The sequence below is a fragment of the Arabidopsis thaliana genome (genome assembly GCF_000001735.4).
Source record: "Arabidopsis thaliana chromosome 1 sequence".
NCBI lineage: Eukaryota > Viridiplantae > Streptophyta > Magnoliopsida > Brassicales > Brassicaceae > Arabidopsis > Arabidopsis thaliana.
In genome coordinates this window covers 10,029,034-10,049,912 of record NC_003070.9, presented here as the reverse complement: position 1 = coordinate 10,049,912, position 20,879 = coordinate 10,029,034, and the positions used below count along the sequence as shown (strand labels likewise).

Genomic DNA, 20,879 nt, shown 5'->3' with positions numbered 1-20,879 from the left:
TATTTCTTGATCTGCAAGTCAACAGTATGAGACCTATAGTGATCCTCCAATTTTCCTTCTTACAGCTGAATTTTTGGGGCTTCCTTATGTGCCTCCTTACTTTGGATCTAAAAATGGAAACTTTGAGAAATGAGTTAATAATGGCGTAAACGGAGCAACGGCATTGGAATGTTCCTTTCTTGAACAGAGAAGAATTTTTAGTTCTCACAGCAACATGCCAACATCAGTTTAGATATTCAGCTAAGGAGAGTTTACCAAATCTATGTGGCTCTCCATCAGGTAGTGAAGATTAATTTCACTTTTTCATTGGAGTGATTATAATGTATTTTCCATGAATTGAGCTCTATTGTATTTGTTTTTAGACTGTAGAGATTAACAATGCTTTGAATTTTATGTGAGAGATTGGAGGGAATGATTATAATATTTCCATCAGGTATAACATTTCTTTCAAAGTAGCCTCAAAGTTGCAACCACTACATCAAATATGAACAAATAGACAAACACGGCAAGTGAAGCCCTTCTCTAGTCTGATCTCTACCTAAAAATTGATTATTGTTTTCTTGTCTCCTAGCGAATAGAAAAGAGAAGGAGTACAACCTTCCGGCCTCTCCCATGGCATCTTTAGATTCTCTTCCGGCGATGAAGCTCGTGAGATTCATATTATCTACCCTTTTGGTCACTTCTGTGAACTCGCAAACGCAATGCCGGAATTTCAAATCAATCATTAGTTTCGGAGATTCAATTGCTGACACTGGAAACTTGCTTGGTCTCTCGGATCCTAACGATCTTCCTGCTTCCGCGTTTCCGCCATACGGAGAAACCTTCTTCCACCACCCAACCGGTCGTTACTCCGACGGCCGCCTCATCATTGATTTCATTGGTACGTTTATTTACATAAGGTGTGAGTGTAGAAAAAAAGAGCTATTAATTATTATTAATTACCCTTACTCTCTTTTTTCATTCTATATTAGCTTTCTTGAATAGCAAGTTTGATTGTATAAAACCTAAAACCATCTACATACAACCATATTAAGTGTTGTTGAGCCTCCTTATTGGTTCCTCAACTTACAGCTCTCTCTTGTTTTTTTTTTTCGGTTATGTTCACAGCTGAATTCTTGGGGTTTCCGCTTGTGCCTCCTTTTTATGGATGTCAAAATGCAAACTTTAAAAAGGGAGTTAATTTCGCGGTCGCGGGAGCAACTGCATTAGAACCTTCCTTTCTAGAGGAGAGAGGAATTCATTCTACTATCACCAACGTCAGTCTAAGCGTTCAGCTTAGGAGCTTCACGGAAAGTTTACCTAACTTATGTGGCTCACCTTCAGGTTGGGAAGCTCAACTTTTTCTTCTCTGTTTTTGGTGTTTCATGTTTTATATGATCAAACTATCAAAATTTGATTTTCTTATATGCTTATATTGCTATAAGTTGTAATACTTTATTTTGCTGTTTTGTATTTAGATTGTAGAGATATGATTGAAAATGCTTTGATACTCATGGGAGAGATCGGAGGAAATGATTATAATTTTGCACTCTTCCAACGCAAACCCGTTAAGGAAGTTGAAGAGCTGGTACCGTTTGTGATCGCTACTATTTCTTCTGCAATCACGGTAAACATTCTTGATCAGCCAGTTCCGGGAATGACTAAAACATATTTGTATCTACGCTGATAATTAGTTTGGTAAGAAAAAACACATGTACATGTTACGTTGTTTTGAAACTGAATGTTGAATTCAGGAATTGGTTTGCATGGGAGGAAGAACATTCCTAGTTCCTGGAAATTTCCCGATCGGATACTCAGCATCCTATTTGACATTATACAAAACATCAAACAAGGAAGAGTATGATCCTCTAACAGGATGTTTGAAATGGCTTAACGATTTCTCAGAATACTACAATAAGCAGCTTCAGGAAGAACTCAACGGACTCAGGAAGTTGTACCCTCATGTCAACATCATATATGCTGATTACTACAACGCTTTGTTGCGCCTTTTCCAAGAACCAGCCAAATTCGGTTAGGCTTCTTGAATCCTCCAAGAGATTTCTTCACAACCAAGTCACTCATTTGATTCACTAATTAATTAACCGATTTTATTATCCAATCAGGGTTTATGAACAGACCCTTGCCCGCTTGTTGCGGTGTAGGAGGATCTTACAACTTCAACTTTAGTAGAAGATGTGGGAGTGTAGGAGTTGAATACTGCGATGATCCTTCACAGTATGTGAATTATGATGGCATTCATATGACGGAGGCGGCATACAGATTGATATCTGAGGGCTTACTCAAGGGACCGTATGCTATTCCTCCTTTCAAGTGGTCTTGCCTCAGCTCCGAGATTATGAATAAGATGTCATTAGATACTCAGATTCTTGATGAACAGCTACTACAAGGTTGTCTGAAAGTTTGAGAGACAAGAGAAAGAGTGGAAAAAACATATAGGTTCTTAAGTGTTTGTGTCTTCTTCTTTTTTGTTCCGGGTAACGGTGTTAATTAGCCTTAGGTGCATCATGCATGTGTTGGATCATGTATTATCTTTGTATTGTATTGTTTTCGTTAGTTTGGGTAAGAGTTAGTATCCTTAATTGTTGGACCATGTACACTGTCATATATAATTTAACTATATACAAAACAATTAAATGCATAATTTACGCATCGCGTGGCCAAATTTCTAGAATCAAATATGGTTTTATGGTAAGAAATCAGAACACTATGTAAATTTGATTAACGATGGGACTAATTCAGAAAAATAAATAAATACTAAGTCTAAAGAAATAGTTGGGAACTGGCGGAAAAAAAAAAGTTGGAGAGTCTTTAGGTCTAAACACATGTTACATGTATAAAAGGAATTTAACAAGGTTGTATACGTAGTTACGTACATTAGGTGTTTCTCTGTTCGTGTGTACAACCGCATATTTTTAATCTTTGGATCATATAGTGTTGATGAATGTGTACATCAACTATTGGAGATATAATGTATTATGCTGTATACGTACAACAGAATGTTCCAAAAATCTTTCTTCTTTTTTTTATTTTATTTTAAATCGGCCCCAATGGTGCTATAATAAACGAGAAAGCCAAAAATACTACAAATAAAAGCCTCAGTGATGGGTTTATCGTTTAAGCGAAAGTGACGAAAGAGAGGAAACTAGACAGATACGACAGTAAGTTTTGGTCATCGAAGATACGTATTGGGATCCGCTCACAAGAATTTGTTGTGTGTCTTTTTGCTAAAAGGCCAATACGAAAATCGTTGATAATTCGTTTCATCTACCGCAATCACTTTATCCTTGACCAAAAAAAGAAAGAAATAACTCAAATATCAATTTTATAATCAAATAAAAACTTAAATAATCAACCAATATACCCGTGTGTGTCAAACCATACTGCATCCCAATAATTGATCTTTTAATCATTCTTTATTATCTTATCCTTGGTATTGTGGCTAGTGGGGTATTTTCAAAAGACTTTTTTGACAAATCAACATCACACTATTAAAAAAGGGATCTCGACGGAGACCAACCTTCAGCTCTCTGGCAATGGCGTATCCCGGTTCGCCTATCTTGATGAAGCTCCTCGTCTTCATCTTTTTATCAACTTTTGTAGTCACTAACGTGAGCTCGGAAACTAAGTGCCGGGAGTTCAAATCGATCATCAGTTTCGGAGATTCCATTGCCGACACTGGAAACTTGCTTGGCCTCTCAGATCCTAAAGATCTTCCTCACATGGCGTTTCCACCGTATGGAGAGAACTTCTTCCACCACCCAACTGGTCGTTTCTCCAACGGCCGCCTCATCATTGATTTCATCGGTACTTTTGACTTTACAGTTTTACTTAAGGTGTGAGTAAGTAAGTGTGTAAAAAGGTGAAACTAAAAGAGTTATTAAATTTCTTCAGCCCTTTCTTTGTTTTCATCTTCTTTATGGTTTTACTTGATTACCAAGTTTGATTGTGTAAAACCTGAAATCATCTAAATACAGAACCATTAAGTGTGGTTAAGTCTTTATGACCAACTTACAGGCTGTAAGTTACAGCTCTTAGTTCATGTTCTTTTCTTTGGTTCTGTTCACAGCTGAATTCTTGGGTTTACCGCTTGTGCCTCCATTCTATGGATCTCATAATGCAAACTTTGAAAAGGGAGTTAATTTCGCGGTAGGGGGAGCAACCGCTTTGGAACGTTCCTTTCTTGAAGACAGAGGAATTCATTTTCCTTACACTAATGTGAGTTTAGGCGTTCAGCTTAATAGCTTCAAGGAGAGTTTACCTAGCATATGTGGCTCTCCTTCAGGTTGGGATGATTAACTATTTCTTTTTTGTTTTATAGTGTTTACTGTTATCTATGGTTAGGATATCAATTCTGATTTCTAGTGCGGTTGCTCTTCAAAAAAAAAAAACATTCGTTCTGTTTTTGGTTATGCTTAGTGATATCACTTATTGTATATAATGGCTTACTTTATATTCTTGTTTTAGACTGTAGAGATATGATAGAAAATGCTTTGATTCTCATGGGGGAAATTGGAGGGAATGACTATAACTACGCGTTCTTCGTGGACAAAGGCATTGAAGAGATCAAGGAGCTGATGCCCCTGGTGATCACTACTATTTCTTCTGCAATCACGGTAAACATTTATCTTTCTTAATATCTCATCAAGTTCTTGATCTTCTCTGTGAACAACGAATATTCGATAGCACAGGAGTTGATCGGTATGGGGGGAAGAACATTTTTGGTGCCCGGAGAGTTCCCAGTCGGATGCTCAGTATTGTATTTGACATCACATCAAACATCAAACATGGAAGAATACGATCCTTTAACAGGATGTTTGAAATGGCTGAACAAGTTTGGTGAAAACCATGGTGAGCAGCTTAGAGCAGAACTCAACAGACTCCAGAAGTTGTACCCTCATGTTAACATCATATACGCTGACTACTACAACGCGCTGTTTCACCTTTATCAAGAACCAGCCAAATTCGGTTAGACTTCTTGATCGTTTTACTGAACCTAAACAAACAAGTACATTGATCAGTTTGCTAAATATTGAGTTAATTATGCAATCAGGATTCATGAACAGACCTTTGTCCGCTTGTTGCGGCGCAGGAGGACCGTACAACTATACCGTAGGTAGGAAATGTGGGACTGATATAGTTGAAAGTTGTGATGATCCTTCAAAGTATGTGGCTTGGGACGGTGTTCATATGACTGAGGCTGCGTACAGATTGATGGCTGAGGGTATACTAAATGGACCGTATGCGATTCCTCCTTTTGATTGGTCTTGCCGTAGCTCTGGAGTTAAGAACAGTGGGTCATCTGACACATAGAATTCTTTGATGAGAAACTGATACAAGTTGGTCAAAAAATTGAGAAAAGGATACTGATAAAAACATGTATGTTCCTTAGTATTGTCTTGGATCATGTTCATGTATTGTATCATGTTGTTATGTGAAATAATTTAAAAGGGTATCATGTTCATGTATACTCCACTCCATATAGAGAGTAAGTAACCGGCAACGGCATTGAAAACTTGGAGATAAATTGGAATATTTGTTGATTCAATTTGGAAAATGGCAAAAACAAATTATTTAGCCAAGTGAACATTTGTTGATTCAGTTTGGAAAATGGCAAAAATGAGAAAGAGACAATCATGCTCTCATTTGTGCCCATCCCTAAACCACATAAAGATACCCTGTCTAGTCTCTATTGCATCTAATAATTGATCTTTGTTTTTTTTGGACTTTATTGTCTCCGAGCGAATAGTGGCTCTTTCCAAAAAGTCATTTTGAAAAGTTTCTAACCTCTAGGCCACCACTCATGGCTACTCTGTTCATGAAGCTGGTGAGCTTCTTTCTAATTCTATCTACTTTTTGTCTCACTACTGTGAACTCGGAGCCACAGTGCCATAATTTCAAATCGATCATTAGTTTCGGCGATTCTATTGCCGACACTGGAAACTTGCTCGCCCTCTCCGATCCTACCAATCTCCCTAAGGTCGCGTTTCTACCGTACGGAGAAACCTTCTTCCACCATCCGACCGGCCGTTTCTCAAACGGCCGCCTCATCATCGATTTCATTGGTACGTTTTCTTTAGTTGAAGTGTGAGTGAGAGAGTGTGTACGAAGGTAGAGATTCAGATCTTAGTTAATACGGTACGACCAGAGACTTTCCTGAAATAATTACATCCACACAAAAATAGTTCCAAAAAGTTGGGAGCATGTACTATTTTGGATTAGCATGACCTGTTCAAGTCTAGCTCCATAGACTTTCTCTATTTTGGTTTCACCCTTCTTACAAAAACACATATGAATAATTGATTTTAATGTATAAGCACGTGGAAATTATGTAGTTTGTTGTTAATCTAAACACCTACCACGCAATTAGCTCTGTAGTATGTGTGATACGTATTACAGTGGATAAATGTTTTTTGCTTCATGTTGAAAATTTTGTGAGAAGAAACCAAAAGATCTTTGGCTCTTTCTTATGTAACTCTTCCCCTGTCTTATTGCTTGTGTGTAACTCTTCCTTTAACTTCTTCTTCTTCTTGATGCTTTTGCTTGAGTAACAAGTTTGATTGTTGAAAACCTAGGATCATCTAAATAAATACAGAGAAGCCTTATTGATGATTTCTCAACTTATAGTTCTTTTCTTTGGTTCTGTTCACAGCTGAATTTTTGGGTTTTCCGCTTGTGCCTCCTTTTTACGGATCTCAAAATGCAAATTTTGAGAAAGGAGTTAATTTTGCGGTTGGAGGAGCAACGGCACTGGAACGTTCCTTTCTTGAAGAGAGAGGCATTCATTTTCCTTACACCAACGTTAGTTTAGCCGTACAGCTTAGTAGCTTCAAGGAGAGTTTGCCTAACTTATGTGTCTCTCCTTCAGGTTTGGAAGATCTACTTTGCCTAACTTATGTGTTTCCTGTTTTACATGATAAGAACATCAAATCTGATTTCTTAGGCTCCCATCATATCGTACTAAAAGTTATGAAATGTTCCACTTCACCTTAATATTAGCCTCATGGACTAGTATTTGAAAGGCAATGATTGGAGCATTTTTGATTATTCTTTTAAAGGTTCTAGCTATAGACCTAGTATTCATCTTTTGGTTAAGAAGTAGAAAGTCAAAACAAAAGTGGGAAAAAGGTTCTGTTTTGAGATGTGCTTAGAGATCCTACCCGTTATTCTGTTAAACTCCAACACGCAATGAATCAAGCTCACTTGTAAAACAATGGCTTACTTTGGAATCTTGTTTTTTTAGACTGCAGAGATATGATAGAAAATTCTTTGATTCTCATGGGAGAAATTGGAGGGAATGACTATAACTACGCATTCTTTGTGGGCAAAAACATTGAAGAGATCAAAGAGCTGGTTCCGCTTGTTATTGAAACTATCTCTTCTGCAATCACGGTAAACACTTCTCTTTTGAATATAGCAGTCCAACTAAATATTAATATTTGAAAGCATAAAATATACAGGAGTTGATTGGTATGGGGGGGAAAACATTTCTGGTGCCCGGAGAGTTCCCGCTCGGATGCTCAGTAGCCTATTTGAGTTTATATCAAACATCAAACATAGAAGAATATGATCCTCTAACAGGATGTTTGAAATGGCTGAACAAGTTTTCAGAATACCACGACGAGCAGCTTCAAGCAGAACTCAACAGACTTCAGAAGTTGTACCCTCATGTCAACATCATATACGCTGACTACTACAACACACTGTTGCGTCTTGCCCAAGAACCAGCCAAATTCGGTTAGACTTTTTCATCCTTCTACTAAACCCAAACAAAGAATTTCATTGATTAACTGTTTCTAATTATCAAATCAGGGTTCATAAGCAGACCCTTGCCGGCTTGCTGCGCTTTAGGAGGACCGTTTAACTTCACATTAGGTAGGAAACGTGGGACTCAAGTACCTGAATGTTGTGACGATCCTTCAAAGTATGTGAGTTGGGATGGTGTTCATATGACTGAAGCTGCATATAGATTGATGGCTGAGGGTATACTTAAGGGACCTTATGCGATTCCTCCTTTCGATTGGTCTTGCCTCAGCTCTGAAATTAAGAACACACAGAATTCTTTGATGAACAACTGATGTATGTTGGTCAAAAATTTGAGACAAGAATACTGATAATATCATGTATGTTCCTCAGTCCTGAACATTTGGTCATTTGGATCATGTGTTGTGTGTTACTGTGTTTGACAATCTGTATTGTTGTTATGGTAAATAACGGTTGTGTTGTATCACACACTATAACAGGTTTACGTTTACCTAAACATATTAAGTTATAATTAATGGGCCACAGGCCCATATTATATAATGTAGTTGGGTTTTGTTGACTTGAACGGCTCCAGTAAATTACCGGTCTGATGATTGATTGACGAATAAAGCGAATAAACCATCGGTTATACAATTTAACCGGGTTTATGACAACTTCAGAGACCTTATATCAGATTTCAAATCTTCTTCTTCTTCTCCGCGACGACGACGAGCTTCTTCGATTGATGACTGTAATAATCTTTCAAGTTTAATTGCATCGCATAAAGATAAAGCCCAATCCTTTATTCTTCTAAAACCCTAATTTAGCGTTTCGAGAAGCCGCAAAATTGAGTTTTGTTATTTCAAAAAATCGAAACCTAAAACCTCAATTCTCTGGGAATTTCAAATTCTCTTTTCAGTGTAATCGTCGTCTCTTCTCAATTCGACCTACCGAGTAAGTTTATCTTCTTCCATTTAAGTTAAATTTTGACTCTTTCCAGCATCCATGGTCTCACTGTGCTTCTCTTTCCTTCACCTCTTCATTGGGAGCTTTGAATAGCGTTTTAATCTATGTTTAATATAGTAATGTCATTGACACTGTGAATGATGCTGATGGTTGTTCTTGTATGTGCACATGAATTGTATTTCTGCGTATCACTTGCATTACTGACGTTAATCTAGTTTATCAATCAAATTCTAATTCAGTGATTTTATTGACTTGCAATTCTTTGCCAATGTATTGTTGACCATTTTCTTTCTTGATCCATTCATGTGCACGTTTAAGAACATCCTTGTAAGGTCATGCTTTGTGATTTACCTTTCTTCTGTTATGCCTTGTAAGTAAGTATAGTTTTTTTTGGTACTTTTGTTCACAGGCTGTAGTACGTTTGCTGCTATCAGAAAGAGATAATCAAGAAGCAGAAATAAAATGGAGAGTGATAGTGAGAACAGCGAGGGAGAGAGCAGGGAACATAAGACCACTACTTCAGTGGTACCAAGAGGTGGCCCCATTTATCTGCCAAACATGGTTGGAAATATTTCTACCACCCCTGAATTCAAGTCTTCATTTCTCAATGTACTACAGGATTTGGAAACTCATTTATCTCTGGACTCTACTTCTTCTTCTTCTCAGCAGTTTGATGTCTCGTATGTATTCTTGCATCAATTGGCTCTCTTTTTCATCAGTTAAAATCTGGTTTTTTCAATACATTAAGTTATTTAATTGGGATGATTTTTGTTTGATGCAGAATTGATTCTCTCAAGATTTATACGGATGAGGAACTCACAGAGATGGCTATGAAGGAAGCCTTTCCGGTACGTTGCCTAATCGTTTGTTGATTTACTTCTCTTCTTCTGCTGTCTTTCAAGTGTGAGAACTTGTGTCTTGATGAGTTTGGTTTCTTATTTCATTACAGGAAGATTACCTTTCCCAAGAGGAGCTCGAACCATCTTTAAACGTTTCTCATCAGTAAGTATCATTACCAGCCTTTCGTTATTTCTTGATATAATGTTTCCCCTTGTGTGAATCCTTAGTAAAAACGAATTGGCATGTAGCTTCTTTCTATTAGTGTGCTTCGATGGTTGTTAAGTTTTTTGTTTACAGTCTCAATTGGTTCTGGTTCAGCCGTGCAGCCGTGCTAGCTCCCAATATATTTCGAAAGTCTTGTAGACAATATATATGTTAATAGCTTAGTCATGATTAGAAATCTTCCAGAGACAAAGTATGGTTGACGTAGACAATTGTAGAACGATAACAAACAGTTACCTTCTCGGTATGCTGCAGTGAAAATCCATTAGCTGGGAGGGCAAAAAGGAAGAGGACAGTAAAGAATACCGAGGTAAAGAAGAGGACACTAAAGAATACTGAGGTAATGAAGATGACAGAAAAGAAGACTGAGGTGAGTTTATGTAACATGGTCTTGGCATGGCTGGGAATTACTATCTTTTCTTTTCCAGAGGCTATTTGTGTTTAGGATCTCTTGATACCAAATTTACATGGTCTTGCCATGATGGCTTTATTGCATTTTGTTATGATTGATATGGTCATTTTTTTGTTTTTAGGAAGCTTATCTTGTGAAAGTCGAGCAGCTTGCTAAACTCAAACAAAAGCAGGAGGAGGATAAAGCAGCTGTGACACTGCACTGCTTCAGGTCTGTAATTACTATTGCATAGTCTGGTTTGCTGTGTACCTTGTCTGTTTTATGCTGATGTTTCTTCGATTTGAACTTGTTTTCAGCAAGACCAGTGAGACTGGTAAAGATGTAGTTGCACCTCCAGAAGGTTTTGAGCAGATGCAATCTCTTAGGTTCATAGATAATAATTACACGGCAAGTGATTTCCCCTTGCAATGTCTTTTTAGTGTTGATTATGCTAGTCCAAGTTCTAAAGTGCTCATGCATCCTGCTAAGTATTATCTTCTTCCTATTTAAACAGAAGTTGAAGCCATCTGACATCCAGGGACAAGTGGATCCGCTATTTCCTGAAGTCATTTTGTGTGTTGAGATTTATAACAGTCGCAAGGTTAAGGTACTGTATTGTTCTGTAAATCTTTGATGCGGGATATAGAATATTGACTGAATTCTCGTACATACTAACAATACTTGTGTAAATTTTTGTTCAGACCCAAGAATTTTTGGTTCTAGGACGTCAAATGTTGACTGAGTTGAAGGACAATATTCACTGTGCTACAGACCAGGTGATGCAAAAGGCTGGAAAGTATGATCCCTCTGGATACTTCCTCATAGAAGTAAGAATTCATCTCGTTTCTGTATCTTTTGATGTTTAAGTAAGTTTAACTTCTGCGTCGCTGGTTTAATCAGATGCTTTTTGCTCGTCTAGGATGTCTTTCACAATGATTTAAGGAATCCCTCGGCTAAAGATTACAGCTATCCTATTTTAGATTGGCTTTGGAACTCGAAAGATGAAGCTCTTAAAAAATGGGAATGTGTTTTAACCGGCGAATTACAGAAAAAGCAGAAACTGGTTCTAGGTGAAGCGAAATCTGTGGATTTACCTCGTTACAGAACTGCAGACATGCAGAGTACACACTTCTGTGATATAAGATTCAGAGTCGGAGCTAGTTATGTCTATTGTCATCAGGTAAAATCTTCTCTCTTTCTCTTTTGGTTCTTTAATTTCTCATCTTGTGAAAACATTTGGCACAGACTCGAGATATTCACTGATTAAAAACCGTGGAACAGGGAGATTGCAAGCACACGATTGTGATTCGAGACATGAGGATGAGTCATCCAGAGGACGTTCAGAACAGAGCAGCTTACCCGATCATGTTCTGGCCGAAACGTAGGATTCAGAAATGCGGTGTTTGTAAGATAAAGAGAGCTTCAAAGGTTGCAGTGGATGACAAGTGGGCAAGCGAGAACAGTAGCTATTTCTGTGATGTTTGTTTTGAGCTTCTACACTCAGAGGAAGGCCCACTTAACTGTGACTTCCCAGTGTTTGATTATGTGCATGAGTAAAGATGATCTTCTTTGTTGCATAATATATAGATAGGAAGAATACGAAGAAATAGTTGGCATTGCAAGAAGAAGACATGATGAGTCTTGTCTTGGTAAATTTGTTGCATAATTGGATATATATAAAAGATTTTCTTGAAATGATGACATGACAACTATTTCTGAATTTAGCCATTGTCAAAAGCTCTCTTCGTTTTGAAGCGGTAGAAAATTAGAAATGTTTATGTTTAGCCAAATTCAAAAGTAGAGGAGATTCCTTGAATTTCTGTTTTCTCTCGCTGTCTTCTCAATATTCAAAACTCAAATTGGTGTCTTCTCCAATTTAGAAAACGTTAAAAACAAGAGAAAATAAAACTAAACTTTTTAGAACCAAAAAAAATAAAAATAAAACGCATTTGGGATTTCTCATTGTCATCCCAAGTTCTTGGAACAGCCAAATACTTTTTCATTATTAGTTTATAATCGTCTCATAAAGGCAAAAAGGTTTATTTCGGAAATAAGATGGGAGCATATAGAGCAGAAGACGATTATGATTACCTCTTCAAGGTGGTCTTAACCGGAGATTCCGGCGTCGGGAAATCTAATTTGTTATCTCGTTTCACCAGAAATGATTTCAGCCACGACTCACGTGCAACCATCGGTGTCGAATTCGCCACACGAAGCATCCAATGCGATGATAAGATCGTCAAGGCTCAAATATGGGATACCGCCGGCCAAGAAAGGTACTTACACTCTAAAATTACTCTCAAAAGTTATTTAACGTTTGCATGATGACCAAATAAAATTTTAAAAAATTAGGTACCGAGCCATCACGAGCGCTTATTACCGAGGAGCTGTTGGTGCATTGCTTGTTTATGACGTGACGCGCCACGTGACATTCGAGAATGTTGAGAGATGGCTAAAGGAGCTTAGGGACCACACGGACGCAAACATTGTGATCATGCTCGTTGGCAACAAAGCTGATCTTCGTCACCTTCGAGCCATCTCAACCGAAGAAGCTAAAGCTTTTGCAGAGAGGGAGAATACCTTTTTCATGGAGACTTCTGCACTTGAAGCTGTGAATGTTGATAATGCTTTCACTGAAGTTCTCACTCAGATTTACAGAGTTGTTAGCAAGAAGGCTCTTGAAGCTGGAGATGATCCAACCACTGCTTTGCCTAAAGGACAGATGATTAATGTTGGAGGCCGAGATGATATCTCAGCCGTTAAAAAACCTGGTTGCTGCTCTGCATAGACACACTTCTCACTTTTTTCTTGTACTTTTATTACTAAACACTAACATTTTTCAATATTTTCCTGCAAATTTGTATACATTCTTGGAATTATCAGACAAACAAAGTTCACACTCAAAAGTTTTTTTAGTTTCGGTTCCACTCTTTACAATCGCTTGCTTCGTGCTCTCTCTGCTTCTACCGATCGATGTACTTCTGAATGTTCATGAAGATGTTCCATTGTTGACGCGCTCCTTTTTCCCCATCTGCAAATAGAGGTTAAAACAGCCTAATCAGTTTATATCATATGAGCGTGAAATCTTAAAAATTGTACTTCAAAATGTTTCTTTCAACTGTGAGTTTTGTCTAGTAATGAAAAAGCTAAAGCCAACATGGAAGCAGAAGAAGAAGAATTGCAGATTTTGAGTGCAACACAAACTTAGGAATTATCCAAACATACTTGGTACTTGAGAAATGGACCTTCCATATTCTGATATTTCATGCTAATGTACTGAAACCAATTGCGAAAACAGAGGACTATGGAACTCATTTATAATATCACTTTGTATGGATTCTATATATGTGAGTAGCAAAATGAACCTAACCATGAACCGTCTTCGCTTTTTTTTCTGCATAAAGTTGGATAATATTCAGCTCAAAGAAAACTAGATTCTGATCTTAATCATCTATAAGTAAACAAAACAGAGTCCATACAGATTTCGATATCTTAGGATCAAGCAAAGAGTAGTTCAATAAGAACCAAGGATCTACATAAAGTTATAACAATCCTAAAATGTCAATGGCATACTAGAGCAAATTCAACAATTTTCTTAATATCAGTTACACTAGAACAAAGACGAACTTCGTTCCAATTCCCTAATCCTAAACTCTCATAATCAAGAACAAATATCAAACCATAACAATTGAGTTACTCAGTTTGAAAAAAACGAATCTCACCAGAGAAAAAACGCAGATACGGAATCATTTTTCTTCATCGCGAGGCTTAGAACTCGATTGAAGAGAAGGAAGAGGATTAGAGCCCTTGATGATCCAACCGAGTCCGAAGAAAAAACCTCCAGCTAGAATCGCAGTTCCCCAAGCGTGTGAGTACCATTTACTGTATTGCCGAATCGCGAATTTCCATTGCTCCCTTAACGTCGCCTGATCCGGATTCACCGACTCAGGCGGGTTATAATACCTTTTACCCGAACCCGATCCGATCTCCGGCGTCGGTTTTTTCGCCGACGAAGAAGTATTGTTGTTGTTATCAGGGATTTGGCTCTTCTCCGCCATTGTCGTCGTCTAGATTCTTTTCTTCAGATGTTGAAAATCATTTTCAGAAAATGTGTATTTAACTCTAAAGCCACTGACACGTGCAAGATAATGCCACGTGGCAGTTTCTCGTACTAAAACGATTCCGTTTCATTGTTTCGTCTACCTCTAACCCCACCTTAGGGTTTTAGTACTCTCTGTGATTTTTATCTGTTCGTCAATGGCTTCCATTTCTACTGCTTCTTCTTCTTCTTCACTTCTCTTCCCTTCTCGAAATTTCAAATCGATTCCATTACTTCCACAACAGAGAAGCTCTGTGTCTTTCGTTCGCTGTTTTTCTAAGAATTCTTCAACAGAGGAGGACATTCTCCGTTTCGTGGCCGAATCTGATGGGAAGGCACTTCCATGTGTGCGGACGTACGAGAATAATTCAGCTCGGCTCAGTCTCGTTGGTACTGTTGCTTTTGATCAGGCTTTAACCGCTGCTGCTGCTGACGGTGGTGAAGCCGCCGATGACCATCTTCGTGAGAATGTTCCTGTTATGGTGGTCGAGACTGTTTTCCCCGGAGGATCTGATCCTAAGGCTACTGTGTCAACCAGATTGGTCAGTTTATGTAATCCGTGTTCTAATTTTGATTCTACATTTCAGCAATTGAGTTTTGACATTTGAAGGTAACATTTTTTTGAACAGTTCTTGCCTACTAAGAAAGTTAAAGAGCGAGCTAAAAGATTGCGGCGGTCTCTCTCTGAGGATCTTTCTAGTGGAGACTTGTCAAAGAACATACTTGCGATGACTTTTAGGCAAGTTGTTTTGCGGCAGCTGTGGAACTTCCAGCTAGTGTTATTTGCACCTGGAGCTGAAAGAGAAATGGGAGATTTCGAAAACCCTCGAGAGGTTAACTTCGCTTTGATGTGAATGTTTCTAGTGATACTGGCCTTGCAAGTGGGAATTGATACTGATAGGTTCAGTTTTCTTATTCATTTGGTATCAGCAGGTTTCTACATCCTTCACTCTTAGCTCATCAGATGAACGGGTTATATCTGTTATTGCAGAAGTTATATGCATCTCCGCTCTTCAAAGCACCGAGAAGCATTTCCTCGATGATTATCTGGGAAAAGCTAAGTTTCCGTTTATGAAGTGGTTATCTAAACGCAGGAGGATTGCTTCAAGAGACTGCTCGGTTGTCCTGCATAAGTTATTTGATGATGAGCAGAATACCAAACTTTTGCTTGAGTATTACCAGTCAAGGAAGGAAAATTTCAAACTTGCAGACACAAAGCAAAGAAGCCGGTGGTGGGACTTATCTGCCAATTCCAAGTTGGAAAAAATTGGTGGCCCTGGATTTAGTAGTTGGGCAAGTGAATATTTACCCGCATATCGACTGGAAATGGATAGTACAATACTTGCAGACTTAAAGCTTGAGGGCTGGAGAAAGTCCAGTGAGAATAAGTGGGAAGTTCTTCTAACTCACTCCCAAATGGTATGACGTTTTCTCTTTATTTATGTAACCTACCCGTCTATGCTTTTGCTGTGTGTAAGACTAGAAATTGCAATGTTGCTCTCGCTCTATATATTTGTCTGGCTAGCAGTCTAGGTTGTTGCTGCTATATGATAACATGGAGCTATGTTATATTGTTCTGTTTAGTATAGATAAAGACGTCGAATGTTGTTCAAAGTTTATGGATAGACCGTCTTTAGACAATGTTGAATCCGTCATAAGAGTTGTCATTCCCATTTACCTATACACTTAACGAGATGCTGATATGTTGTGTGGGAATGAACCTAGCAAGATGAAAGAATATTATCAATCATGGGAATAAAATTTCCTGTACTGCTGCATTTTGTGTGCTCTGTGGTGACTAAGGTGTCTGTTTTTGTGCATGTTATTTCTTGAGGCCTCTACATTCCTGAGACTTGTATAAAACTCTTAGGTTGGATTAGCTGAAGCATTGGATATTTACTTTGAAGACACATATTCACTTCCCAGGAAACAGCTACCATGTGATGTTCCTGGAAATTATGCAAACTTACCCAATGAAAAGGTAATGACTACTGGACTGCTAAAATTTAGCCAATCTTTCTGATATTATACTTTGGTGTCTGTTATTGTGTATGTAATCAGAACCAATTGCCAGTCCTTGCTATATTACTGTCTGTATATAATCCGTATTCTCCATGATAATCACTTGCTCTGTCTAATTGTGTGCTTCATTACAGCTGCCTGATGAAATATGTTAAATATATTTGTAGTCTGCAGAATATATTAATGTTTACTATTAGAGTTTTTACCATTATTTTGGAGACATGTTATGAGTTAATAAGATTGGCTTCTTTGGTAGCTTTTTACCTGTCAAACTTATGTTCACTTCTTTGGTTTGCTCATTCTCTATTGACAGAAAGGATTGTCTTTGTTGAAATTCATATCTGTCACCATGGCCAGTGGAATTTTTCTTCTTGCTGTGAGTGCTGCAGCCCAATTCTGTCTTCCTCAGAAAAGCGAGAGGAAGTATCCCGGAAAACGCCAAGAGATTTTATGGTCAGAGAGTGAATTGTTATCTCATCAATCTTCAGATTCCTCTGAGGTATGGATTACCAAAACACGTTGTATTCATATAGATGTGTACGACAACAATTGCACGTAGACATTAATAGCTTTTCAGGACAGCTCTAGTTCATTTGATGATCACATAAGATTAAGTACTGGTGCAGCCTTTTTTTGTAAATCCCTTGCCATGAATAAGTTAACCCATCCAAAAAGTAAAGACAATCCAAGACCTATATATATTTCATGTCTAATGTTATTTGGTTAATAATTTTTGCATGAGTATGGACTCTCTATACTGAGAATGAGAGAATGAGATCAACCTTTTATTATTTTTTGTGGTGCTTTTTCCTGTTTTTCTCGGAAACTAAATTCTGAAACCTCAAATGAGCAGTTGGATTCATTCTGCGGATTACTCGTCAACAAGCTCAAGGATGCCTACAGCTGGGTAGGGGAGATCACACTAGAAAGCAGCATAGGTGCCTGGATAGGGGAAGTACCTGACTACTTGAAAGAAACCAGCAGAGCTAAGTCTGTTGAAGATCACATTGTTACAAGCTCGTCTCTTCTGGAAATACTCAATGAAGACGCAAAGGCATCTGCGCAAGATATCGCTACTTACCAGGTAATTCCAGTGAATTATGATGAATTGAATTCTTTTAAGTGGACTACTACTTCATCTTCGTCTGGTTCTTTAATGGAAGCAGGTAGTTTTATCATCCGAAGGTAAAATCATAGGGTTCCAACCGACAAGCCGGGTGGCTGTGAATCACTGGGCTGCTAATCCTTTAGCTAGAGAACTTTATGGAGGAAAAAAACTCAAGCCTGGTAACACACCATGGTTCTTCTTTCAATTCCTTAAATTCAATGCTATTCGTATCCTTTTAAGTTTATCTGATTATGTGTTGTGTCATTCTTTGCTTTGCAGGGCTGATTGAGCCTGGTCTTAAGAGTCACCCTCCCAAAAAAGTAGTTGTGTTGGAATTATTAATGTCTGTGAATTCAGATCGTCCTTTTGCATTGGTCAGACCATTATTGCCACAATAAGCATAGCGAAGTTCCTGTCTCTCTTTAGATGAATTTTAGTACAATATATGTAGAATATGATTTGATTGATTGCTTGTAACACTTGGCGTCTATGATATGCAAATATCTTAAGAAGAGTGAGAACGTGATTACATGATTCTTGAAACGATGCTTAAGATTTTGAAGCTCTGCAGAGAATTTTTATTAACAAAACCCCAAATCTGAAACATAGACTAAGTAAGAGCAATGATCTCATTGAACAAGGTCCTGATTCTATAAGAACAACACTGATACTCAAAACCGTATTTCCCCATCGGTTACATAATTTGTCATCTGCATTATATCGCAGAAGAGAGTCGAAAATGCATCAAAATATATAAACCGGAATGTCAGTAAATATGTCTTCACCTCCATAGACTGAATCTTAAAAAGCAGTCTCCTTCGTCACATTTACTATTCCTAACTCCAGGACAGTCTTCAGCATCCACTTCTTGTTATATATACATAATCTCCATAGATAGACAGAGAACTATTATATAAGAGAAAAAAAAGATACGAGTCATGAAAATCCATTACTTTGCCCTACGATATGTAGAAGCTTCTTCTGCTGCTGCCTAATTAAATGGTAAGCAAACAGCTTTTTAAACCTGAGTTTTTCCACATTCGTCTCAGGGGATATAATAGTCGCTTAGATTTCCGACCAGATAGTTAAACTCTTCACCTACTCCATAGTCATTTGCCTGCTCTACTGTGTTCTGAACATTCCCGGTGGCGACTTTTGTGCTCACTTTTGGTCTTCCTTTGATGCAGCGTTTGTTGTTGTTGGTGGTGTTAGTGGTATTGTTTTCTGGAGGGAACTCAGCTGTGAGTCTTCCCATCTGCTTCTGCAGATCAGCCACTGAGTCGTTTGAGACTTTGCCTTTTGAAGTCTTCTTCCCGTCAACAAGCTTGAGCTCGAGCCTGTACAAGGCACAAGCATCACACTTGTTGATCTCATATTCGTAAAGATGCCATTCGAAATGGTGCAGAGGCTGTGGATCCATGTAGTAAGATCTCTTCAGCCCTCCAAACTCGACCATGATCTGTTTACGTGACTCGTGCCAACCACGACCATTGTAGTCTGGTAAAGATCTTTGCTTTCTGTTCCCGCTCTCAAAGGCCCTCCTTGGCTTGTCAAAGAATAGCCACTCCCTTAGTGTCTCACTCTCCAGAACCGTGAGATCAAAGAGCTCTACAGTCATCAAGATTTGAGTATGATCAGCTCAAGAATGGTGATCAATTAACATACTTGTGAATGAATTCCAAGAGAGTAAAGCCTACCTGGAGCATTCCATGGAGATTTAGCAGTTGCAGCTCCTTCACATTCGGGAATACCAACATCTTTCCCTCCAGCCTTTGCACTAAGAGCAGCAAAAAGCAGACCGTCTTTTAGGCCGATACCTCCAGGACGCACCACCGGATTCATACCTGGTGGCCCTTCATTGAAAGCCAGTGCAGCGTGGAAGCTGCTGCAGTAATCCTGGAACCAATCAAATCCCTGAGCTGGCCTAGGGCAATCCCAAAGAGCACATTTTGGACCCAAGAATGCAGAGGGTGGAGGACAAATAGTCGGGATAAAATTAGAGATATGTATAGGACCCTCTACTACACCATAACTGGGACAATTGTTGAAACCACCATTGAAGTTTGGTTCAAACTCTTGTTGCAGATCATACTGCTGATGATACTCCAAAGGAGCCGTTCCATCGAAATTGTTACCAGCTGCTAAGGACAAATCTTTGCAATTATCAACCAATGGTAATCCATGTTCTGACTTCCCCTGAACCAAATTGTATCCCTGAAAACTTTCACCACGATCTCAGTATTTAAACAAAATAATGGACTCCAAACACAACTAAAGCACCATTAAAAACTGGTTCTAAAGAGCAACTCACCCTTTGGAAGACAGCAGCTTTGCCAGCTTCGAGATTCTGATCAGCAGGCTCGGGCTTGGGGGCAGCTAATTTGCTGGTAGCATCATCTTCCTCATCACAGAGCTGCAGCAGCCGACAAATATCTGATGAGAAAGACCCCAGAGTACCACCCTGCTTAAGCAAAACAAAATGACACAGCTAACAATGACTGAAACAACAAAGAAAACTAAATCACCCATGCAAGTCAGAAGAAACAACAAGATTGCAAATTTGAAACAAACGAAAGCATACTTGTTGCAAGGATGAAGCTGGAGAAGGCTCATTGAGCTCAGATTTCCACTCACGAAGCATCTGATTCACTTGCTCCTCAAGAAGAGTAACATCAGTAGGCCTACTCTCTTTCCTCGCAAACTGAAGATCCAAAAGCATGCCTTGCAAATCATCAACACGGTTCTTAGCCTTATCCTTGAAGAGCTTGTGAGAAGCAGATCTGCAATTAGTCTTTGATCGCTTCCCCGTCATAAGAAATCTCACCTCCCCACCACAAAAACACAAGATTCTCTGTACAAAACCAAAAACACATTCAAAATACACACTTCACATCAGTTCTGCTCCTATAACAAACATGATCACTCATGAATCATTGGTACATGCTTAGATTACATAAACAAAACCAAAACATTTACAGTAAATCAAAACCCAAAATCGATGAAGCAACAAAAGCCCTAGATGATCTCGAACGAAGTAGCTAAACGAAGATTAAAAGGATCATAAGTTTTAGGGATCGTCATTTTTTTACCTAATTGTCGAACTAAACAAGCAGCAAAAAACAGGTTACGAACACGAAATTGAATCATGCACAGAGTTAAAAAGAACAACAGATCGAAGTAACAAGAACAAATCGATTCTGAAGCAAAAAGCGACGCGAGATTTTGGAGTTTGAAGGAACCCAGAAAATCAAACTTACACTGTAGCTGCAGCAAAAGCAGCAAATAACAAAGGCAAAGAGAAAAATCTCCGGAAAATAAAAAGAAGAGTAATGAAGAAATGGAGAGAGTAAAAATTATGAATAAATAAAAAGAGAGAGATTATGAAGAAAAAAAAACACAAAGGAAATAAAGAAACGTTGCTGGATTCTCTTCTTCTCTTCACCCTCCACTTTTCTTTTTCCTTTTTTATGAGCTAAATTCAATGTACTAAT

At 38.4% G+C, this 20,879-nt stretch overlaps 8 protein-coding genes and 1 pseudogene across 19 annotated transcripts; 7 read left to right on the top strand and 2 right to left on the bottom strand.

Moving 5' to 3' along the window:
* Positions 1-55: 55 nt before the first annotated feature.
* On the top strand, positions 56-428 carry AT1G28591 (annotated as a pseudogene). Its single transcript has 2 exons — positions 56-284; positions 372-428.
* Positions 429-569: 141 nt separating this feature from the next.
* On the top strand, positions 570-2,637 carry AT1G28590 (GDSL-like Lipase/Acylhydrolase superfamily protein). The gene is made up of 5 exons (NM_102627.3): positions 570-880; positions 1,108-1,323; positions 1,458-1,606; positions 1,734-2,010; positions 2,103-2,637. The coding sequence occupies exons 1-5, from the start codon at positions 613-615 to the stop codon at positions 2,402-2,404; spliced, it is 1,212 nt and encodes a 403-aa protein (NP_174181.1). The 5' UTR covers positions 570-612; the 3' UTR covers positions 2,405-2,637.
* A 723-nt stretch (positions 2,638-3,360) lies between these two features.
* AT1G28580 (GDSL-like Lipase/Acylhydrolase superfamily protein) lies at positions 3,361-5,576 on the top strand. Of its 2 annotated transcripts, NM_102626.4 has the most exons (5): positions 3,361-3,804; positions 4,067-4,282; positions 4,465-4,613; positions 4,689-4,965; positions 5,051-5,576. In NM_102626.4, the coding sequence occupies exons 1-5, from the start codon at positions 3,534-3,536 to the stop codon at positions 5,308-5,310; spliced, it is 1,173 nt and encodes a 390-aa protein (NP_174180.1). In that variant the 5' UTR covers positions 3,361-3,533; the 3' UTR covers positions 5,311-5,576. The 2 variants fall into 2 exon arrangements, with proteins under 2 accessions (NP_174180.1, NP_973931.1); NM_202202.2 differs by having other exon boundaries at positions 3,361-4,282.
* Positions 5,577-5,654: 78 nt separating this feature from the next.
* On the top strand, positions 5,655-8,337 carry AT1G28570 (SGNH hydrolase-type esterase superfamily protein). 3 transcript variants are annotated; one of them, NM_102625.4, is made up of 5 exons: positions 5,655-6,062; positions 6,650-6,865; positions 7,241-7,389; positions 7,458-7,734; positions 7,810-8,337. In NM_102625.4, exons 1-5 carry the CDS (start codon positions 5,801-5,803, stop codon positions 8,073-8,075), a joined length of 1,170 nt encoding a protein of 389 aa, NP_174179.3. In that variant the 5' UTR covers positions 5,655-5,800; the 3' UTR covers positions 8,076-8,337. The 3 variants fall into 3 exon arrangements, with proteins under 3 accessions (NP_174179.3, NP_973930.1, NP_001323314.1); NM_202201.1 differs by lacking the exon at positions 6,650-6,865 and having other exon boundaries at positions 5,763-6,062; positions 7,810-8,272; NM_001332820.1 differs by lacking the exons at positions 5,655-6,062; positions 6,650-6,865 and having other exon boundaries at positions 7,220-7,389; positions 7,810-8,272.
* A 31-nt stretch (positions 8,338-8,368) lies between these two features.
* Positions 8,369-11,884, top strand: SRD2 (snRNA activating complex family protein). Of its 3 annotated transcripts, NM_001123901.2 has the most exons (13): positions 8,369-8,694; positions 9,116-9,241; positions 9,325-9,386; positions 9,488-9,554; positions 9,656-9,708; positions 9,873-9,905; positions 10,024-10,138; positions 10,302-10,390; positions 10,477-10,567; positions 10,674-10,766; positions 10,861-10,986; positions 11,079-11,339; positions 11,441-11,875. In NM_001123901.2, exons 4-13 carry the CDS (start codon positions 9,531-9,533, stop codon positions 11,714-11,716), a joined length of 1,161 nt encoding a protein of 386 aa, NP_001117373.2. In that variant the 5' UTR covers positions 8,369-8,694; positions 9,116-9,241; positions 9,325-9,386; positions 9,488-9,530; the 3' UTR covers positions 11,717-11,875. The 3 variants fall into 3 exon arrangements, with proteins under 3 accessions (NP_001117373.2, NP_174178.2, NP_001321583.1); NM_102624.4 differs by lacking the exon at positions 9,873-9,905 and having other exon boundaries at positions 11,441-11,884; NM_001332819.1 differs by lacking the exon at positions 9,873-9,905 and having other exon boundaries at positions 9,116-9,386; positions 11,441-11,884.
* Positions 11,885-12,040: 156 nt separating this feature from the next.
* Positions 12,041-13,312, top strand: RABA1i (RAB GTPase homolog A1I). The gene is made up of 2 exons (NM_102623.2): positions 12,041-12,435; positions 12,512-13,312. Exons 1-2 carry the CDS (start codon positions 12,215-12,217, stop codon positions 12,945-12,947), a joined length of 657 nt encoding a protein of 218 aa, NP_174177.1. The 5' UTR covers positions 12,041-12,214; the 3' UTR covers positions 12,948-13,312.
* AT1G28540 (uncharacterized protein) lies at positions 12,510-14,296 on the bottom strand. The gene is made up of 2 exons (NM_102622.4): positions 13,882-14,296; positions 12,510-13,190 (listed from the first exon to the last, which is right to left on the bottom strand). The coding sequence occupies exon 1, from the start codon at positions 14,215-14,217 to the stop codon at positions 13,906-13,908; it is 312 nt and encodes a 103-aa protein (NP_564312.1). The 5' UTR covers positions 14,218-14,296; the 3' UTR covers positions 12,510-13,190; positions 13,882-13,905.
* Positions 14,275-17,928, top strand: AT1G28530 (deneddylase). Of its 2 annotated transcripts, none has more exons than NM_202200.3 (8): positions 14,275-14,800; positions 14,888-15,091; positions 15,192-15,677; positions 16,129-16,239; positions 16,594-16,779; positions 17,134-17,364; positions 17,447-17,567; positions 17,668-17,928. In NM_202200.3, exons 1-8 carry the CDS (start codon positions 14,417-14,419, stop codon positions 17,784-17,786), a joined length of 1,842 nt encoding a protein of 613 aa, NP_973929.2. In that variant the 5' UTR covers positions 14,275-14,416; the 3' UTR covers positions 17,787-17,928. The 2 variants fall into 2 exon arrangements, with proteins under 2 accessions (NP_973929.2, NP_174175.2); NM_102621.4 differs by having other exon boundaries at positions 15,189-15,677.
* On the bottom strand, positions 17,923-20,830 carry VOZ1 (vascular plant one zinc finger protein). 5 transcript variants are annotated; one of them, NM_001332818.1, is made up of 6 exons: positions 20,478-20,763; positions 19,970-20,239; positions 19,700-19,849; positions 19,086-19,602; positions 18,413-18,996; positions 18,000-18,294 (listed from the first exon to the last, which is right to left on the bottom strand). In NM_001332818.1, the coding sequence occupies exons 2-5, from the start codon at positions 20,198-20,200 to the stop codon at positions 18,434-18,436; spliced, it is 1,461 nt and encodes a 486-aa protein (NP_001321335.1). In that variant the 5' UTR covers positions 20,201-20,239; positions 20,478-20,763; the 3' UTR covers positions 18,000-18,294; positions 18,413-18,433. The 5 variants fall into 5 exon arrangements, with proteins under 5 accessions (NP_174174.1, NP_001319100.1, NP_001321334.1 ...); NM_001084149.1 differs by having other exon boundaries at positions 20,646-20,763; NM_102620.5 differs by having other exon boundaries at positions 17,923-18,996; positions 20,646-20,830.
* Positions 20,831-20,879: the final 49 nt, after the last annotated feature.

What these genes read in the sequence shown, in the direction of transcription:
- AT1G28590 (NM_102627.3), top strand. Translation starts at nt 613, where the DNA reads ATGGCATCTTTAGATTCTCTTCCGGCGATGAAGCTCGTGAGATTCATA. An exon ending in CCTCATCATTGATTTCATTG is followed by an intron (nt 881 to 1,107) that starts GTACGTTTATTT and finishes TTATGTTCACAG; the next exon opens with CTGAATTCTTGGGGTTTCCG. An exon ending in CTTATGTGGCTCACCTTCAG is followed by an intron (nt 1,324 to 1,457) that starts GTTGGGAAGCTC and finishes TTTTGTATTTAG; the next exon opens with ATTGTAGAGATATGATTGAA.
- AT1G28580 (NM_102626.4), top strand. Translation starts at nt 3,534, where the DNA reads ATGGCGTATCCCGGTTCGCCTATCTTGATGAAGCTCCTCGTCTTCATC. An exon ending in CCTCATCATTGATTTCATCG is followed by an intron (nt 3,805 to 4,066) that starts GTACTTTTGACT and finishes TTCTGTTCACAG; the next exon opens with CTGAATTCTTGGGTTTACCG. An exon ending in CTATTTCTTCTGCAATCACG is followed by an intron (nt 4,614 to 4,688) that starts GTAAACATTTAT and finishes TCGATAGCACAG; the next exon opens with GAGTTGATCGGTATGGGGGG.
- AT1G28570 (NM_102625.4), top strand. Translation starts at nt 5,801, where the DNA reads ATGGCTACTCTGTTCATGAAGCTGGTGAGCTTCTTTCTAATTCTATCT. An exon ending in CCTCATCATCGATTTCATTG is followed by an intron (nt 6,063 to 6,649) that starts GTACGTTTTCTT and finishes TTCTGTTCACAG; the next exon opens with CTGAATTTTTGGGTTTTCCG. An exon ending in CTATCTCTTCTGCAATCACG is followed by an intron (nt 7,390 to 7,457) that starts GTAAACACTTCT and finishes TAAAATATACAG; the next exon opens with GAGTTGATTGGTATGGGGGG.
- SRD2 (NM_001332819.1), top strand. Translation starts at nt 9,169, where the DNA reads ATGGAGAGTGATAGTGAGAACAGCGAGGGAGAGAGCAGGGAACATAAG. An exon ending in GTGACACTGCACTGCTTCAG is followed by an intron (nt 10,391 to 10,476) that starts GTCTGTAATTAC and finishes ACTTGTTTTCAG; the next exon opens with CAAGACCAGTGAGACTGGTA. An exon ending in CTGGATACTTCCTCATAGAA is followed by an intron (nt 10,987 to 11,078) that starts GTAAGAATTCAT and finishes TTGCTCGTCTAG; the next exon opens with GATGTCTTTCACAATGATTT.
- RABA1i (NM_102623.2), top strand. Translation starts at nt 12,215, where the DNA reads ATGGGAGCATATAGAGCAGAAGACGATTATGATTACCTCTTCAAGGTG. An exon ending in GATACCGCCGGCCAAGAAAG is followed by an intron (nt 12,436 to 12,511) that starts GTACTTACACTC and finishes TTAAAAAATTAG; the next exon opens with GTACCGAGCCATCACGAGCG.
- AT1G28540 (NM_102622.4), bottom strand. Translation starts at nt 14,217, where the DNA reads ATGGCGGAGAAGAGCCAAATCCCTGATAACAACAACAATACTTCTTCG.
- AT1G28530 (NM_102621.4), top strand. Translation starts at nt 14,417, where the DNA reads ATGGCTTCCATTTCTACTGCTTCTTCTTCTTCTTCACTTCTCTTCCCT. An exon ending in CTACTGTGTCAACCAGATTG is followed by an intron (nt 14,801 to 14,887) that starts GTCAGTTTATGT and finishes TTTTTTGAACAG; the next exon opens with TTCTTGCCTACTAAGAAAGT. An exon ending in CAAACTTACCCAATGAAAAG is followed by an intron (nt 16,240 to 16,593) that starts GTAATGACTACT and finishes CTCTATTGACAG; the next exon opens with AAAGGATTGTCTTTGTTGAA.
- VOZ1 (NM_102620.5), bottom strand. Translation starts at nt 20,200, where the DNA reads ATGACGGGGAAGCGATCAAAGACTAATTGCAGATCTGCTTCTCACAAG. An exon ending in AAGCTGCTGTCTTCCAAAGG is followed by an intron (nt 19,603 to 19,699) that starts GTGAGTTGCTCT and finishes GAAAGTTTTCAG; the next exon opens with GGATACAATTTGGTTCAGGG. An exon ending in ATCTCCATGGAATGCTCCAG is followed by an intron (nt 18,997 to 19,085) that starts GTAGGCTTTACT and finishes TGATGACTGTAG; the next exon opens with AGCTCTTTGATCTCACGGTT.